Genomic DNA, 18,916 nt, shown 5'->3' with positions numbered 1-18,916 from the left:
GAAATCAGTCCAACCTGGAAAGTCTTGGGTAAAACTTACACCCTGCCTTTGGAAAAGTGACTCTACAGATCAAATTGTCTCCTGAAAACAAAATAGCTTCATCTACTGCAGGAGAAAATCAAGGATTGATTCTTGCACACATGGAATGTAGCCAGGCACTAAGCTCCCCTTACACCCAATGCAACAAAAAGTTGAGTATTAGAGTTGCCACTCATGTATTTATTAAGCTGAAAGCACTGGCGTGCACATTTGGCACCACACTGCTCCCGGGCTGTAACTTTTCATGTGCAAAGTTCACCCGTAGAACAATGCAAGCCAAACGATCCCAGATGTGGTTTAAGCACAGTATTGGGTTGCACACCTTTGCTACCGCGAGGCAGGACAGATCTGCTTGCATCTGCGCTTTTAGAGCACGACTGATACCAACTCGTCATCCCCGGTGTGTGGGACAATGGAAAAAAGTCAAGTTAAAAAAGCCCTGCAGATACTTGGCCTATTCAGGTGCAGCACTAAAACCCTGCCAAAAGGACTTGTGTATGATTTATCAGTGTAACACTCCAGCCAAAGCTAAAACCCAGACTTCGCTGCCCTGTTAATTCTGATACAGAAAACAGAGAAGGCTTAAAACAGCACTGTCCAGCTTAAAAGAAGACAAAAATTGACATCATGATAATAGCTATGAGTGGATAGTGCTGTTTAAAGGGGGATTGAGATCATCTACTGTATAGCTAAAAAAAAAAAACCCAAACAAAAAACATCCAGCTTTTAGTTCAATGCACCTAAAACAGGTCACGCTGTGTTTTCCACTGGCTTGTCAGGAGTAAGGGTTAGTGCTGCAGCTGCCTGGTGTGTATTTCCAGCATAGTGTATTTTTACCAATTGAAAGCCTATTTTTGCTCATGAGGTAGTAACTCTTCCAACCCTCCTTTATGAATTAAGTTTGGACAGTTTAAGTGGCATCTCCCTTACTGGAATGATCAGGCAACGTTTCTGATGGAGGCTTGATGCTAGCTAACACTCGATATGGAGAAATCTCAACATCTTTGTGTATGTGCGTTATTGAACATTTATCCCACAGCAAACAAAGCAAAACGTGTCCAAGAATGGTGTAACTTCTCCAGCAACCTCTGGTGGCAGTCAGTGCTTTGTGTACAGCATTACAGGAAGCCTCCTGCCAGCACTGGGACTTGCTGCTGTTATAGAAAGACCTTATAGCACCAACAGCCCTGCTGTAAAGAGACGCTTTGGCAGGACTGTCGGTGACAAATTCTTTCTCTGGGGTTAAAAAAATATGATACTTAAAATCATACATTATATCTGCACACACTTATGCATGTGTATCATTAAAATATATATTAGAATTAAATATACAATAATCTCAGCTTTCCTTTTCACAATGTGCCTTTAATCTTTGGGACGCAACTGGACCACAGAAGTGACAGCTTGCAGATGCGTATCTCACCACCAGCACATTCTGACAGGCCTTCCACCTTTGTCAAGCTGTAGCAATATGGTCAGCAGAACTACGATAAAAATTGTTAAACATAACAGAACCACCAGCAGCAACTGTCCTCATACCTTCACTGTAGACTGACAATGGATTCTGGCTTGAAAATTCAGTCTTTTTAAAAAAATATATTTGTACATAAATGTGACAAGTGTAAAAGCTGCGGGCAGGTAAAATCTGTTTGCTTCAGGAACAAAGCAATGGCTGTAATAACAGTTAAGTTTGAACAAAACCTACTAGCTGGTTAGGATAAATAATAACTAATGCAAATCTCAGTGTAAAACAAATAGCAAATGTAATTTCAGACTGTAAGGTTAAAACCATGTCCTGTAATTGCATAGCAACACCTGCATCACACTGCCTCCAGGCAGCTGCAGCAAGTGAATAGACTCCAACCCATAAAACACAAGGCAATCCTGACACAGGCAGCAAAGGTGGGCAGCTCTGACCACCAAGCAAAGCGTGCAAACAAGAACCATCAGCCTGGCACATTTCATCTACAGAAGATGTTTTAACATCTATTTGGTGGAGCAAAGTTGCCTCAACCTTGTTGTTAGAACAATGTGCTTCCATTTGTGTATTATTAAACCACAGACACGTTGAAATGCTGGGTGTACCCAAACCCCTGCAAAAAAGGTAATGAATTAGGTGGCTGCTGCAGCCTGGGGGAGGGTGGTGCAATTTTTACTCACTGAGGTCCCAAGCATTCTGCAGCAGCCAGTTTCTAGGGATTTGCACCGATTTTTTGCCGGAGTCCAGCCTCCAGAACTAAACCACAAGGCTTGGCATGGCTGTTTGCAAGGGAGCTCTTTACATACACTATCCAAAGTTGTGACTTTTGTAACCACCAAAATAATTCTGCTGCCTGTATTTTTGTTAATTGGTATGAATTTTAGAAATATATAAAAGCTTTTTTTCCACTTCTGCCTGTTGCACGTAAGACGTTTTGTATGCTTAAAAGCTGCTAATGGCATGAGATGGGCTGAAGAAAGCATCTTGCTTTGTTCTTTTAATAGTAATCTGTGTTAGCTCTTACTGTGCTGGTTTAACCTGGGATTTTGAAACTGAGTGTCTCTGCTCCCAAGACATCTTGCCCTCTCCAACAGATACAAGGTGAGAAAACCACTGGCTGCTGGCAACGGGGAGAAGCACTCCTTTGCCTGAAAAGGTTATTCATACAACTGAGCAAGCAGAGTATTCTATACTCAACTCTTTGATTAAAGCATAGTAATAAAAAAAATTCTTGTCCACCTCCCTTGCTGCAGAAGTGAAAATTTTCTGGAGGATGCCTACAGGGAGCAAATTCTGAAGCAGCTGAATAGATCCCTCCCTCCCCCCAGTTTAAGGTCATTCCTTTCCTGGCAAGCTAGCTAGAGTAAAGCTAATGTAAACAGCAAGGCCCTTAGAAAAATTGCAGTTTAATGTGTAATGGTAAGGTAACCAAAGAAACAAACTATTAACACTGTTACAAAGAAATGCATGATTTTTTAACATCTGAATGGAAAATGCAAGCACATTCTTTAGGAATGTATTCTCTTAATAAAAGACTCATACCAATATAATTCTTTATGCCTATAAAAATCCGATTATCACAAGTGATTAGGCAACTCCAATTTTAAAGCTGCAAGAAACAGTTTAAAAGAGCAATAAAACCACGCTGTGATCTCTAAACCCAATAAAAGTGGGCGTCAGATCTTCAAGTTGTTTTACTACAACTTTGACTCCAACTGAAGATCTGTTCCTGACCCACAGTCAGGTAAACAATTCACAGAATTAGTGAATAACACTTTAAGAAAAAAAGTTGGTTTCTGCCAAAAGTGACTCACCAGTACTTGTGCCATCTAGTGGCCTGTTTCTTCAGGCAAGTACAATGATTAGTTATTAAAAGCCTTAAGTAAAGGCTCATTCTTTAACAGATGGTGGTCAGTCTTATGCTATTATTTTAAATAAAAGGCTAAAACATGCAATGCAGGCTCTCTTCATTCTCAATTATTTGGGTCTGAAAGACCATCAAAGTTTTGCATCTCTGTGCAGACTCAAGTTTCTCTACGAGTTTTATTAGAAAAACAGAACTACAACCTCAGTTTGCATTCTTTTGCTTGCAAAGCCTTGGTTGCTAGTTCAACTCTTTCTTTTAATAAGCTAGCTTCTTCAGCACTTTTTTGGGCCTGTACATTTTTCAGTAAGAAGTGGGTAAGGAAGAGTTTCAAGCCTTCCCGTAGCATTCCCAGTTTGGGGTTGTCAGATATCCTGTAAAGATACAGATCAAAAAGTGAATTTAGTCTTCTACTGTTTTAGAAGTTTCTCAATTTTCTTTATCTTCTTCAGAGAACACGAGGGAAAAAAAAAAAAAAAAAAATCCAACCTATAAAAGGAGCTTTTCTGATGAGGCTTTCAAATTACCAGCAAGTCTACATTGGTTTGGCAAACAGCCCAAATACACTCAGCGTACAATTGAACCTCAACAATAAAATGGATTATTGGAGCCTCAGACTTGCTTTATGTAAACAATTACATTACAGCAAAACCCGAGGTGAATGCCATGTCTGATCTTCCTCATGTTGCAGCATAAGGGTTGAAACATCATCACCCAATTTGATGGGTTAGCCTGTACTAATACACAAATGATAAGCTTCACCCCACTCACCCAGAAGAGTTTACTTGTTAAGAGATGGGTGTCTGATCTTCGAAAAGGCACTGTATAATTCTCAACAAAACAAGCAAACTTGTTACCTTCTTAATTACTACTCACCAAGGGCTCCCTACAGATCTCTCTGCTCACCTACCTCACAAAAATATCACAAAGGTCTTCAGCATCTGTTTTGATTAACAGCATGCTTAATACTTGTCGCAAGAAACGGACTTTGGGTTTATCTAGTTCGCTGAATTCAATTACCTAGAAGAGAGGGAGAATTGGATTAACTCAAGTATTTCAAACAGACAAATTCTCTTCTAAATGAACAGCTTTTAGCACACCAACTGGCCTCCCATATATACAGAGTCTTAAGTTTGGCACAGAAGAATTAGCTGAGAACACTGCCTCCAAAAAACAATCAATAAGGAAAGCAGAGAACTTTTTAAGGAATTAACCTAGCACCACAATACCAGGCATAATTTTTCAACTAGATAAATCCAAGTGCTCAGTAGATTTATTTCTGGTCTAATAAAAATCAACATCAGCTAAAAAGCATAGCAGAAAATCCACTGACAAGCCTATTAATGAAGGGGTGTTAGTACTAACTCGGGATACTCTAAAGAATATAATCTTAAAACTGCTCTAGATACAGAACTGTAGACTTTCCGTATGCCTGGGTCACCACAGATTCCATTTTCCCCAAATTATAGCATTACTGTAACCAGTTGGGTTAATTTAGTAATTTTAGAACAAGTTTTGTCTTGGCTTATGACCTTGAAAAGCTAAAGTACCAGCCAGGTAACAGAGAAAATATACATTTTCCATAAGACTTAACAAATGCAAGGATAACACAGAAGTATTTTGAAAAGAAAACACACCAACCTTGAGAACTGAAAGTGACAATGATTTTGTCCTTAATAAATGAACCAACAGCGAAACCAAGTTGGAGATGGCAGCAGCTGACAGGTTTTCCAAGTCTTTGATTTTGTCCCAAATACTAAATTGAAATGTCACCTAGGTGTCAAAGGTAAAAAAAATTAATCCTACAATCAAGTGACTGCTTAAATGAGTAACAACATAACAAAACTTTCTGATCTTTTATTCTTTATGATCCCTCTGTGAATTGACAGAGGTGCTTGATCAGACTGTCTTCCTAACCACAATAGCGACACTAAACCAAAGTAGGAACGGCTTTTTCTTCACCTGAAACCGTCTCTGATATTCACAAAACTTGTTAGCCAAAAATGCATAGAAGGGGTTGTATGTCTTCTCCTGTAAGCAGCAGTGAAGTGCAACATGAACAATTTCTCTCTCCTGCTGATCTTTCAGTCCAAGCCTAAAATTCAGCAACAGAATGAGAATCATTTAGTAAGGAAAAAATTACTCACACAAAGCAACAGCTACACTCAACATCCAAGAGTAACACCTGAAAAAATAAAAAACCCTGAACACTACATTCAGTTTCACTTGTGAGGAAGCTCTTACAGTCTTAAAAAACCACTATATGGACAATCTCTTAAAACTGTGGGCTACATCAATATCCTGGTATGGCAATATGAAAATGCTATAGTCTTATTGATGTTAAAAGGGTTGGCTGCAAAAGCAAGACTTCAACAGACAGACATGGAATGATATAAGTGTAATTAGCGCCTGAGGAAGGAAAGGTAGAACACTCCATATTTGTAACTCTTCATGAAGAAAACCAGAGAGGGCACTGCCATCATGAAGTCTTGTGCAGCAGTAGTGCAGCAAGTGTTGTTGCATGGTGTACCAATACAAACGTTAAATAGTGGAACAAGAACTGTAGCACCCTGTTGCAGTTATGTCACACTTGTACCTATGGCCATGTGAGGAAAAGCAGATTTTGGATCAGTATAAGCTTTTTTTAGAGAAACACATCCAGGGCACCCTTCACTTCCGCGAAGTATCTGCTTTTACTAGGGATAATATATCACGATGTTTTTCCCACTTACCTAGCCATATGAATCTTTTAATCTCTAGGTCAACTCCATGCTACATAATACCTGAAATTCCTTATTGTTTGATATTCAGAGGATGCAGTCAGCCATTTCAAATCACCTTAACACACACACACATACACACACCCCAAAAAGCCTGAAGAACAGAGTCAACAGTCAGTATCAGTGTTGGCTGCTTCAGCATAAAGGCCAAGGACTCAACAGCCTTCCTACTTGAACAGCTGACCAGTCTAAAAAGACAGCTGAGGCACTTTGGGCCAGGGATTGGCAACTAACTCGCAAGGCACCTGTTCTGTGAATAATATGATTTAGCCTCTCAGGCTGCCAAATGCCTGGCAGCATTAAAACCAATTAAAATGAAAAATGCTTCATATTATAGTCTGAAAAATGTCAAACAAAATTCTTTTCATTGTTTAAAGCTCAAGTTTCATATGGCATTGGTGTAACTCAAGTGTATTTCCTAACTAAGTTTGACTCCACTGGAACTTGCTGTACTGCCTGTAGTCTGCCATTGCCTGATTCCAATATCGCTCATTTTTATACACCTCCACACACCTGCCACTGCATTGGATCACAGACACACCCCAGATTAGTAGAGAAAATACTGTCTTTCAGCCACACTCCCACCCCCCAGCATTCAAGGTTTTACAACAGGAAAATCTCAGATGATTTCTAGGCTGATTGCTAATGAGCAGTGAAAACTTGGAATTCTACTCCTCCAGAAGAGGACAGCACTGTAAGTGTCATGTCTGTGATAGAATTTCCTTGCTCTCCCATCAGACAAGTTCTACCTGATTTTATTACAGAGCAACAAAAGCTCCTTTTTTAAAACAAGTTTCCAGCTACCAGACATGCACTGTAACTCGTGAAGTTACACTGCAGTCACTAATTTGGCACACTCTCCATCATAATTTCTATCATGACTTGCTTATTTAGGAAATAATTCATGTTGCCAGACAGCTATAACCAAGCAAATCAGCACTTTGATGCTGAACTTTATTCTTACTTTCACTTCTTTGCAGACCTAGCATTACTTTATCTTTTCAGACCTAACATTCCTAAACACCTAAAATTTAGGAGTCGGGATTGTCTTTCACTGCTGAGGTTCACTGTAAGCCTGTAGAGATTTCAAGAACCTGATCATCTTTGAAAAAGAATATGCAACCACCTCACCTATCATTCATGACTTACAGTATTCCCATGGACTTGTATATCTTGATCATTTTAAGAATTTCCTGCCGTATATGGGATAACTGCCTCTGAAGTAGGTTATCTATCACCAGCAGAAGCCTGCCTTTAAGTAGGCTAGTTATCATCAGCTGAAGCCCAAGACTATCACTGCCTTTAGATCAAACATAGCAACACTCAAACCTTTTAAAAGTGATCTGAAATTATTTTAGTAGACGCGATCACATAATTGTTACCCTGAATTACACACCACACTACAACAGGGTATATAAAGCTTTTCAAAGTTTCAACTTTTTGTGAGATATAAAATATCTCAAATTCTTCATGTCCATGAAATAGCTTTTAAAATTGCCTCTGCATCAAACTTTAGAAGCATTCATTCTGCCTTCTGTGTGAGTCTGCGGTTTGTGAAGGAGGTGTAGCCTTTCATCTAATGAAATGGATCAAGTCTTACTCCCGCCTCTTAGTCTCCAGTGACATTGCCAACCCCCCCTTTACATTGACACTTCTGCAATCACAAGCTGAGCCACTTCAGGGAGCTGCTCTGGCTTCAAATTAATTGCTTTTACTGTAAGGAGGAAAAAGACAAGCAGAAGTATAGTAGCCTGGACTTAACAACAATTTAAATTACCATTTAATCACACCTAAACTCTGCCAGAGATATAGCATCAGATGAATCAACAAGGGCAGTCAAAATACTTCTTGATATATTTTCTTGTCCTCTTCCTCATGAGACTGACATCCAACTCATGAATATAAATTCCCATACACTCTGGAACACATGTTCACATTGAAGTTAATTCCTTCACTGACAGTTCTGTGTACTTTCCATTATACTCTGCCAGATGTGGGCACATTTCTGAATTCCTCTCTCTGAGCTTGTTGTATAAAAATCAGTATCAACACACACACCAGGCCATGTGCAGTTTTTCTGCCAAGCCTGTATGTATACAGATTTGTATACTAGTTTAAATAGCACAGATGAGAGTCAAGGATCAATTTGCAAATTGAGCTACCAGGCCTTGGCAAGAACTGCAGCAGCAGCAGCTAATTTCTTTTAATTGAACAGGCCATATTAAGATATTGGAATGACTCCATTGCAGTCTTAAATCCAAGCTGTGTTTTTGCAGAAGTGGCATTCAATCAAATATTAGTTGACTTTATTACAAAGTCTGTTTTGGTTTGGTTATCAAATTAAATAATTGCATGCCATCCTAGTAAGATAATTCCCTTGAATTACAGGGCTGCAAAAGAGAAGTTCAGACCTGATCTCTCTCCCCTCTCAGTTACTACAGACTTACAGCACTATTCTGACAAACATAAAGAACAGCTTAGTTTATGCTTTTCCTTGATCAAATCTTCTCCTAAAGAGCTGTTTGCTAAGCGGTAAGGAAACTGGCCTTACCATGGAATGTGACCCTGAAGCAAATCCAAAGCTAAGAGGGAAGTGGAGGTGCTAGAACACTATCAGGTCATGCAATTATGTACAGAGACCTGCAAGATGGCTTAAAAAGGTGGTAAGAAGTAAAGGAAGTGGCAGCAGTATGGAAATCCAGCAAGAAAACCAAGAGGTATTTTGAAGGGGCTTCTGGTCTGCATCTGTAAGGAAGCAAGGCTGCAACAGACTTGCATCCACTAGACCAGGAAAACACATCTTCAATGCAAAAAAGATGCAGACTCCTGAAGTCAAAAGATGCTGGAAATCAGAGTTATAGACGTGAGTGACAATAATTGGGGCTACTCCTTTCTTTCAACTGCCAGTCAGTTCTAACTTCCCTTCTAGTCCCTTACACCATGGTTTTGGTCCTTCTCCTCTGCATGGATAGCTAGCTATGCAATTCTCTAATTTTATTACCAATTAAATGTGCTTAAGCCCAGACCAACAATGGTATTTTTCCAACCCAATGCTATTTTTAGCTGTGGGATGCCTTCTGTGCTAGTCTGTACTTACTTGAGAAGCTTTTCAAATGCATCCAGGTAGTCTTCACTTGTCATCAAGACACAAAAAATACTTCTCCTGATATCGGTGTTCATTCTCTGCTTACGAGCAAGCTCCATTATCTTTGAACTCGCCTGCAAAAAATTAAAATTAAATGCTATTTTATTTATGCTTGCTTTATGAAACCTATTTCTGCATAGCCTTGCGTAAGACCATTAATGAAGATCTCCAGTAAGCTACGAAGCAGCAGCCCAAAGGTCCCGAGCTTTTGCTCAGAGGCATAAGAATCAGCAACAGCTTTTTCAACTAGGGAAATATATTTTAATGTATTTTAATTGTGCCAATTATTTAAGATGTGCTTCTCTAATGTAACTCACCATGACATTCTCATTACACTACTTTTACAATCAGCTTAGATATATGCCACCCACAGACAGGCAATGCTACCTGTCAGAATTTATACTAGGAAATCCACTTTTAAATCACACCTCTTTTTTTTCGTGGGCTCTGAAACAAACTTAGGCACCTGTATGAAGAACATGCAAAAGATCACAAACACTTTCACTTACAACAATTGCTGCTTGGATTTACCTTTCCTATATGCAGTTTCTGCTGAGTCTTGCTATTTGTATCATCAATCATTGGTGCTCCACTCCAGGATGACCCAACTATCCACCAGCGACCAACCCGATCAGCACTGAGGAGAGATTCCAGGGAGACACGGAGCTCCGTTTCTTTTCCAGAACCACTTTTGTGGACCTTAACAAAATACAAAACCCCCAAAAGCTATTATTTGAAGCTTTCTTTAAAAACAAAACCCCAAAACACAAAAAACCCAAATACTTCAATTGCTTTAAATTACTTTAAAACAAATACTTTAAACAATTAACTTAGTATCTTAATCATAAAGGTCTTCACATGTTCCTTCTCCAGTCTCAGTCTGCAGCCTGAAAAGAATTTAGAAGTTTCCCATATGCTCTAATCTCTCAAAGGCAAGAAGTTGCTTAAATCTACATTGAGAAGCTCTATTTTTTATTAAGGAAAAAAAAAAAAAAAGAAAAAAGAGAGAGAGAGATAATCAATTAAAAAGGAGCCATCCTCCAACCATAAAACTTGATTAAAATTCAAGACTTGATGATATTGAAAAGTCAAGAGACTGAAGCTGACATTGAAAATCAGCTGCAGATTGTTCTGGTCATAATTTTCCTTTTCAACACTTTTGATCAAATAAAATGGCATGACAAAATGCCGTAAGTTTTGTACAATTCAAACAGCAAAGAGTTCAAACTCTTTAAACAAAATACGAATTTTCAACAAAATCCTAGACAGTACCAGGAGGAGTGTGAAAATTTGAGAGAAAATTCTACAGAACTAGGTTACCTGGGCTTGGTTTTGCCTGGCCTATTATTACTGATGCACACATCCTGCACTTAACACACTTCTGAAGATAGTTCTTAATCCAAAGAGGCAGTTACTTTCACGCATTTTATACTAGGTTGTTCTAGCCAAACTGCCCTCTCTCCAGCTTTTCAGAAGTGTTAGACTTCAAAAAGAAATCTGGTGAGGTTAGAAGAGGGTGCCTGCATCCAAAATCTATGGAAAAAAAAGAACTTGTCATAATGACTCATTTCTTCTCCACAATCATTAAATTTCCCACAATCTCTTTTTCAAGTATAGGACTTTGAGGAAAAGTCTTTGGCTAAGTATTATGTCCTTTCCCAAACGGTTCTGCAGAAGGCTAGTTGACTGCTGAATTAACTTGGACACAGGAAGTAATACTTAATGACCTAGGAAGTGACTTTCATTCACAAGAGTTTGAATGTTGAATGAATTAAAAAATACTATAGCCTGTCAAGCCAATGTACAATACAAATAATTACTTCTGGTTTAAGAATAGCTTTACAATGTATGCTGAGAAAGTTCTCACCAGTGTTCTTTGCAATTTGCGGAGTTTTTCAACTGGTTCAGGATCATAACCAGGAATTTTACGCATGTCATTATTCCTTAGGGCCAGCATAGTCTCTAGCATAAACCGCACCTATTGGGAAAAGAAATATTTCTGTGGATTATGTGCTGAAAAGTTTATTAAATAAAAGTGGAAACTGTACTTTGAAATTACTATTCTGTAACAATAAGCAGCTTGGATAGCAATACACATCAAAAATTAGATTACATAAATAAAAATACAGAGAAAGATGTTACTTTAACTCCTATTACACACATTTGCGTTCAAGCTTCAATTCAAAGCTTAATCTGCTGAACACCATGGCCATTTTTTTAAGTGTAAAAATTATTATCAAGTATTATCAGGAGCACAGTCTATGCATTCTATGCATAGGCACAAACCAGTCTGAGTCTTGCCCACTACAAGCATTTTGGTGGCTGTGTCCAAAGAACTAACAGAGAAAGACAGACAAGAAGAATGCAAATAACTGAATGCCAACAACTGAATATTAATGGTACCTTAGAACCTAAATAGAGAGTAGCAGAAAACATTTTAGTAAATTAATACATGTATCCAAGTGCTTATTAAAGTCTATTCAGAGCAGAAAATCTTTAAAACACACATACATACCCTAGTCTGATCCTGGAGTTTCTTCTCTGCTGTGTTTGCTTTCCTCTGGGCTTCAGTGATCAGTTCCTTCAAAGCTAATGCATCATCTTTTCTTAAGGAAAAGCCCACGTTTTTCAGAAGAAACAAAATCAACTCAATCTCTTTTTCAGTGAAAGCGTTAACAAGCTTTTTCAGAATATCAAAGATCAGCAGGCAATGAACCACATGGAAATTATACAGATGAGCAATCAAGGCAAGCAGGTTTTCACATTCTTTCCCCTCAGCATCACTTTTAGAGAGTTCATTAAATTTCTTCACCACAGCTTCCAAAAAGTGAGCACCGACCTGGCAGCAGTTGCATTAAAGAGGAAAAAAAAAGTTTAAAAAAACCCAGCCATTAACCATAAGTAGATTTTACAGACATCTGTAAAACATTAACTTCTGACACACTGCCACTACTAATTTTAAAGACATATTGTTGCTCCTCTCAGCCAGTATGGATGTTCTACATTTACATATACAAATATCTAAGTGGTATGACAAATTCTTAAAGTATATGTTATTTAGACCTTATGTATGAAACCAGTTGCCTTTCAACATCTGTAAAAGAAAAGTGAATGTTATGAACTTACAGCACACATACATCAGAATTTGTTTACATGATTTTCATGAACACGTATTAGCATCTTCCCAGCTGTCAGGCTAGCATGCTGTCATTGCTAGTCATTCATCCAGTAAAAGCTGCATGTCAAAACCCAAATGCATCACAAAGTTCAGCATTCCAGAATAAAATCCTTAATAGAAGGGTAAAAAATAATACTGTAAAACAATCCCCAACATACCAAGTTTTCACAGTTGCTGAGCATAAGCTTAGGCTGATTTTGAAGTGGGGATAAGCCTTAGCCATTTATCAGTAGTACAACTGGGAAAAGAAAATTTGGAATCTATATTTGTGAAGAGTGAATGGATGCTGAAGACTGGAATTAGAAACCATACCAAAACATGGGTAGGTGATGAACACGCTGCTGCTAGACAAGACTTCCCACATTATGATGATGATAATTTTTTGCTGATTGTTCTTATGAAAAGCACAAGTCCAAGTAGCAGCACTTATCTGCATTACAAGCCTTGACCAGCTTAGGTTTTCATTAATCCAATGATCATATTGCACAAACATATAAGCACAGTCACTGGAACCCCAGCTTCTGCATTGCTCAAACTAATCTTAAATGCAGCTGTGCTATCACACTTTTGTGTAATACGTATTCTGTATTTTACAGGGGAAAAAAAAAAGTGCGTTACAGTAAACACATTTTAGACTCAAAGATGCTATGTAACAGAGTCGGTAATACAAAGACAGTCTGGGTATCATCTATGTATTTCTAATGCCTACTAGTGTATCTGTATCTAAAACCTATTACTGGGTATTCTGCAAAGTTCCAAAAAGATTCCGTTTCTCTCCTTCAAACAGCACTATATTAATATGTTGTATCTACCTTTCAAGCAGCAAAGAGGATTTAAAAAAAACAGTTTTATGGCAAGGCTGCATGGAGAAAGCTGCTGTAATTGCATCCACCTGATACTTAATACAGCTTCAGAGACAGAATTCAGGTCACTATACAATAAGCTGAAGAACTTGCATAAATAGATCTTTTGCACTGAGATATAGAAATAAAATGTAGGTGTAGAAAAACTTGATGGGAACATGATGCTGAAACACCTGTTTTCTGAAAGACATCTCACTGAAATGAGGTAAAATCTTCCATCAGTAGTTTCAGCAGCTTCTTAACAGTAAGCAACAGATGCATCACCTCAATCATTCAAGCTTAAAACCACCACCACACCAAAAAGAAAAAAAAAGAAAAAAATTTGCCATGCTTTTTGAAGTTTTTTATATTATGCAGTAATTGATACATCCAGCTAATTTCACTGATACCTGCATGATCTGGCTTTAAAAAACAGGATTTTTTTCCACTGATATAAAAGGATTTCTGTAACTGTAGCACTTTTCTTATATGGATATATATCGTTCAAGAACAATAACTTCATATACCCAAGGGAACAGAAATAGTCTAAATAAAGAGAAGAAAATTTGAAGCTTAAAACCTCCCAGTTTTATGGATGCAGAAAGATTTGGATGGAAAAAAAGAAAAAGACGTTTTTGTAACTGACCAGTGGCAACTCGTAGAGGAAATAACCAGATAAAGGAACAGACTTGATCCCTTTCACTTGTAGACACCTAGCAAATAAGCTACAAATATTGATGAAATTCAACTACTGTTTTTTTAGTAACAATCAAAAATGAAAAGGCAATTCAAACAAAATATCAAGGGAGACACTCTACAAAAAATGTAGTATTAAAATTACTTCCAACCACAAGAATTACCTCAATTCCTACATTATGATGAAGAACGCTGACTAAAAGGACGTGCTCCATTATCAATCTTGCAGGCATGGCAACTGCAGTAACACAAGCATTCAGGAGAATATCTGTCAGAGTCTCATTCATGTCCTTTCTGCTGTTGGCCATGTAGAGCTCTTCCATTTGTCCACTAATGGAGGATAAATTCGGTTCACTCAACCTATGGAGAAACAAAATCCAGTGTTCACTTCTTCTCTTTACATGGTTCCACAATTTTCAATTTACTCAAGAAACTACCTCTTCTTTTTAGAGAAACTAGTCTGGCTTAAGAAGAAAGATTAAAAGGTGACACAAAGGACATTCTGTATTTTGCAGTGTTTACCAAACTAACATATGTTTAATTCTGTATGGTTGTTTTGTTTGTTTTTTAATATTCACAAGTAAAAACAGATTTGCAGCAGTATTTACAAAGCATGGTCAATGTGCTTCCTGTCACAGTGAACAGACTTATTGAGAGCTTGTTCTGAGTTGTTGTTAAGTATAGCACGTCAGTCTTTGGAGAAAATAAGAACAAAAATACCTCATAAGGTATATCAAATTCTAAACCACTGAATAAACTGCATACTGTAGTCAGCATTTTGTAGGTAACAGATAAAAGAAAATGCTTTCTTATTTTACAATACTCTAAATTTAAAATGCATAAAAGTGTGAATGACTTCTTCTGTTCTTCAGTACTTGAAGCTATGAAGCGCTGCTCCTCAGTTGCAGTGTTGGAGAAATTTAGTTTTATTTAATTACAAAATGAAAATAATGCTTTTTTTTGGAGGGAGTTATAATACACTATGGGGATTTTTTTTTTATAGGCATACTCTAATTGACACGTAGTGAATTATACCTAGCACTTGCAGGCAACTGCTGTGTGGAATTCAGCCCAATCTTAAATTTATTTTCTATATTTTTCAACTTCTGTAATGACCAACTCTGAAAAATTTATACCAACAAAGATAATTATTATTAAGGATAGCAGACATGATTGCCAACTTAAAATCAGTTTGCGAAGAGAAAAGTCACATTCTTGCCACTTTTCTTTGAATGAGGAGCACTGTCACACTGAACCAGAAAGACTAATAACTTTGCTTGTTACATTACCTATTAATAAGACCATTCACCATTTTCTTCAGTCTTCCCAATTCTTCTCTTTTCTTGTCATCTAGCGTCTCCTGAGCTCTCCTTACTTGAGGGGGAACATACTTCATAGCACTGTGATTATGACTCTTAATAGGAAAATAGTAAGATACCTAATGAAATCTTAAATGTTTTAGCACAAATATACATTTCTGTTTTAAGATTAATATGCACAGCTTTTAAGTAAGTATATATTTTACCACCTAACAACTAATGCCAAAGTAACAAATTCATACAGAAAGAAGCATGCAACAGGTTAACCTTTATGACCAAAGCAGCAAAACCCCTCTTCCCTTTACATGACCTTTTTTTTTTTTAAGTTATTAAAACCTGTCATCTTTCATCTTGGTTTTAATCAGATCTAACCAGCTGCAGATGTACCAACAGTTTAAGTTAGTGGCACACTAGCTAAATGACCCATTTCACCTTCTCTTCCTCACCTGTGCTACAAGACCTCAGATCACAGGCAGAACCTCTGGCATCATCCAGAAGTAAAGCTCTAGTTTGCAACAGATTAATTTGAACATAAGCTCTGTTTACTCTTAGCAGAAGCACATGGACTCAGTCTTAAAGGTCTTTTACAACCTATTTGATTCTGTGATAATCACGTTCTTTAAAGCTGGGGTTAAGTCCTTTTATTTGCTTGCCTCGTTTATACAGACAATCCCACACACCTTGTGCGTTAGGGTGTTACCTACCAGCACCCTGACCTGGGGGAACTCTCCCCTCAACACCTCACCACTGTATCTAGGCCTTGGCAAGCCTCTTAAGACAACGCTGTTGCTGGGCCCGGCACTAGTTTCACCACGATAACACTGCCCGACTAGGTGACAAACATCCGAGCTTTACTGAGGTGATGCAAACTGCTCTGTGTTGATGTTATCGCATGTACTTTGAGAAGCAGTTAGCCATATCTAAAGTGAACACCCTACCTCCTCCTCGCCTGGGGGCTCGCTGGCCTCTGGCACCCCGTCATTCTCAGTGGATGACGATGAGCTTTCGCGCTCGTCCTGTCCTTCCACATCCTCCCCCTCGGAGAGGTCCGAGGCATCCCCCGGATCCCCCTCCGGTTGCTCTTCGTCCTCCTCGCCCGGCCCCGGCTGTCTCTCCCGCGGCCCCGGCGGTGCCTCCTCGTCGTCGCTGCTCTCGCACAGCTTGCTCAGGCCGGCCCGGGAGCCCAGGGCGCCCAGCACGTAGCCCAGCCCGTCCCTCAGCAAGCTCTGAGGCACCTTCTCCGCCGCGGCCCCCTCCTGCTTCTTGCGGCGCTTGCCAAGCCCTAGCAGCCGCTCCAGGCGCCGAATCTCCTTGTCCTCTTCCTCGTTGGCCTCCAACAGGGCCCGCTTCCGCGCCGAGGCGGTTGCGGCGGCCGGGACCTCGCGGGGTGTCGGTGCTGGCACCGCCGGCCGCGCCGCCTCTTGCTGCCGCGCCGGCCCCGGCCGCTGCTTTCCGACAGCGGCGGCGGGTGAGGCCGGTGCTCTGGGACGGGCAGCAGGAACCGGTTTGGAAGGAGCTGGCTTTAAAGGAACCGGCTTGGAAGGAGCCGGCTTGGCCGGGGCGACGGGAACCTCCACTGGTTCCCCGCGTTGGAGGCGGCGGCGGCGGCTCCGCTTGAGCTTGCGCTTCTCCTTCCTTGCTTCCCGGCGGCTTCTACGGTTCTGCCTCTCAGAGTCCTTCACCAGGGGCAGAGGCGGTTGGTCGCCGGCTTTCTGCACAAAGTCCTGCACCGCCTGCCGCAGCCTGTCTAGCTTCCCACCGCGGCGAGGGCGGGCCGCCGCTGACCGCTTCATCTTACCCCCAGCCACGCCGCGCCTGGGCGCCGCCATCTTGAGGAAGAGGCGACTTCCCTCTTCCGCCTCGCGGCCGCCATTTCAAAAAGCAGCGCCCCCTGGTGGGCTTTCGCCGTCTTAGGAGGTCCCGGCTCTGAGGAGGTGGTTGTCGGTGGCTTAAGGTCGCTTGAAACCCGTACCAAAGGCGCTAAATCCGCAGAGATCTCCTCTCTTTTTATATATGTATATTCAAGAAAATGTTAGGTTTGTCCTTCTTCTATACAGAAGGGACAGTCCGTGCCTTACAGCCGTGGCTTTGGTTGTAAGGCGTGACGGTGCGCTGGGCACGAGGCACTCGCTACCGCCTCTGGAGGCTGCAGGAACCGAGGGACACCGACATTTATGGCCTCTCCTCCACTCCATTTTAAGCCTCTTCCAAACCCGCCAGTCTTAGGTGTCCCTTCCTAAGCATGCCAGAGAAAACGTCCTTGTTCATGGCCTCTGTCCGGTGGTAACTGCTCTTGGGGCATTTCCATCTACCTTGCAGGACAAGGTGATGCAGCTGCTGGGAGCAGTGGCCCCTGCTGTGGTGATGGGACAGGCGCAGCATGCGACAACTCATCTGTCATTTATGTGATCATTACGTGAGGGAATTAAATGTCCCATGCTAGTTTGCTGATGTCAGCAGGAAAGCCAACTGGTTGATCTTATTTTTAGTCTCTGCTGTACTCTAGGCTTATGCAACCTGCTGGCTGTGTGTGTGTCCCTGTGTCTGTGTCCTCTCCTACCTCCAACTCCAAAATCTAATGCCGGTTCCAGCCATGTCTGGCAGATGCTTGGAGTTCCACAGAACACTGAATTTCACCAAGTTTCATCAAAATAGGTGACCGGGTAGAGGAAAGAATTTCTCAGCTGAACGAAGTTTCACAATCTAAGCTTAGACCTTATCAGATGCCAGAAAACAGGAATGAAAGCCTGCACACATAACCCAGCTTCAGAAAAACAGTCTTGAATCTCCTGTGGGGACCAATCCATAGGAAGTCAGGGTTCATTATTTTGTTCTTTGGCATTGCACTCCTGACCACTCTTGATCAATGAAGTACCGCGTAGGACTTGTATTTTACCTGAAAATTTAATATGGCTTTATTATTCAGAAGATTATTTTTGTCTTTCTATGCATGTTTCTATATTCTCTCATTACATCATACGTCCTAGATGACCCATGCTTCAGAAATTCAGCTTTCTCAAGACTGATGCGTAATGAATCTTTCACCCTCAGTGACAGAATACGTTGCATTGATTTGTCAAGGCATTCCTTTTGCTACATTTTCAACTATATATTATGCTATGATTTATTGCTGGGCTGCCCTTTATTCATGCACAGACAGCTCACATGCATTTCACATCCTATTTATGGATTTATTGATAACAGTAATCCAGCAGCATGCCATAATGCTAGATAAGTACAGCTGAATATAATTTGAGAAAATATAAGATGCTTTTAAAACTCCAAGATTTGCATCTTCCTTATGCCTCACTGAGCAATTTTTCATTCAGGGCAACAGAGCTTTCCAGTAATGGGAAATTTCACATATTTTCAAAGAGAGAAAATGTCAGTTTTTGCCTTCTTGAGTACGTCATGTCACAAAGCAAAATGGGGAAAGCATATATTTTGTTGAACCCCATAATCCCAAATTTGGGTGAAAATGGGCATGTTACTTTTGCAAAAGATATACTGATAGAATTATTATCACCTGTTTGTGAAGTAAAAATACTTTCTAAGAATTAATATTTCAAGCAA

General features: G+C 40.0%; 1 protein-coding gene across 1 annotated transcript; it reads right to left on the bottom strand.

Annotated features, from left to right (window-relative positions):
* Positions 1–3,546: 3,546 nt before the first annotated feature.
* On the bottom strand, positions 3,547–17,189 carry NOM1 (nucleolar protein with MIF4G domain 1). The gene is made up of 11 exons (XM_061467996.1): positions 16,282–17,189; positions 15,314–15,438; positions 14,189–14,384; positions 11,824–12,147; positions 11,176–11,286; positions 9,840–10,007; positions 9,261–9,382; positions 5,346–5,478; positions 5,025–5,156; positions 4,294–4,403; positions 3,547–3,757 (listed from the first exon to the last, which is right to left on the bottom strand). Exons 1-11 carry the CDS (start codon positions 17,170–17,172, stop codon positions 3,580–3,582), a joined length of 2,490 nt encoding a protein of 829 aa, XP_061323980.1. The 5' UTR covers positions 17,173–17,189; the 3' UTR covers positions 3,547–3,579.
* Positions 17,190–18,916: the final 1,727 nt, after the last annotated feature.

This window comes from Pezoporus flaviventris, unplaced genomic scaffold, assembly GCF_033815535.1.
Source record: "Pezoporus flaviventris isolate CSIRO_AGI_PZ_B2104156 unplaced genomic scaffold, CSIRO_AGI_Pfla_v1 ptg000047l, whole genome shotgun sequence".
In the NCBI taxonomy this organism is placed as follows: domain Eukaryota; kingdom Metazoa; phylum Chordata; class Aves; order Psittaciformes; family Psittacidae; genus Pezoporus; species Pezoporus flaviventris.
This window is presented reverse-complemented; position numbering and strand designations above follow the sequence as displayed.

Bases quoted from the DNA above. Each gene is read 5' to 3' on its own strand.
- NOM1 (XM_061467996.1), bottom strand. From the start codon at position 17,172: ATGGCGGCGCCCAGGCGCGGCGTGGCTGGGGGTAAGATGAAGCGGTCA. The intron at 4,404-5,024 runs GTTGGTGTGTTT...CCTCTCTTCTAG, and splicing joins TGTCACTTTCAGTTCTCAAG to GTAATTGAATTCAGCGAACT. The intron at 3,758-4,293 runs GTAGGTGAGCAG...GTATCTTTACAG, and splicing joins CTTTGTGATATTTTTGTGAG to GATATCTGACAACCCCAAAC.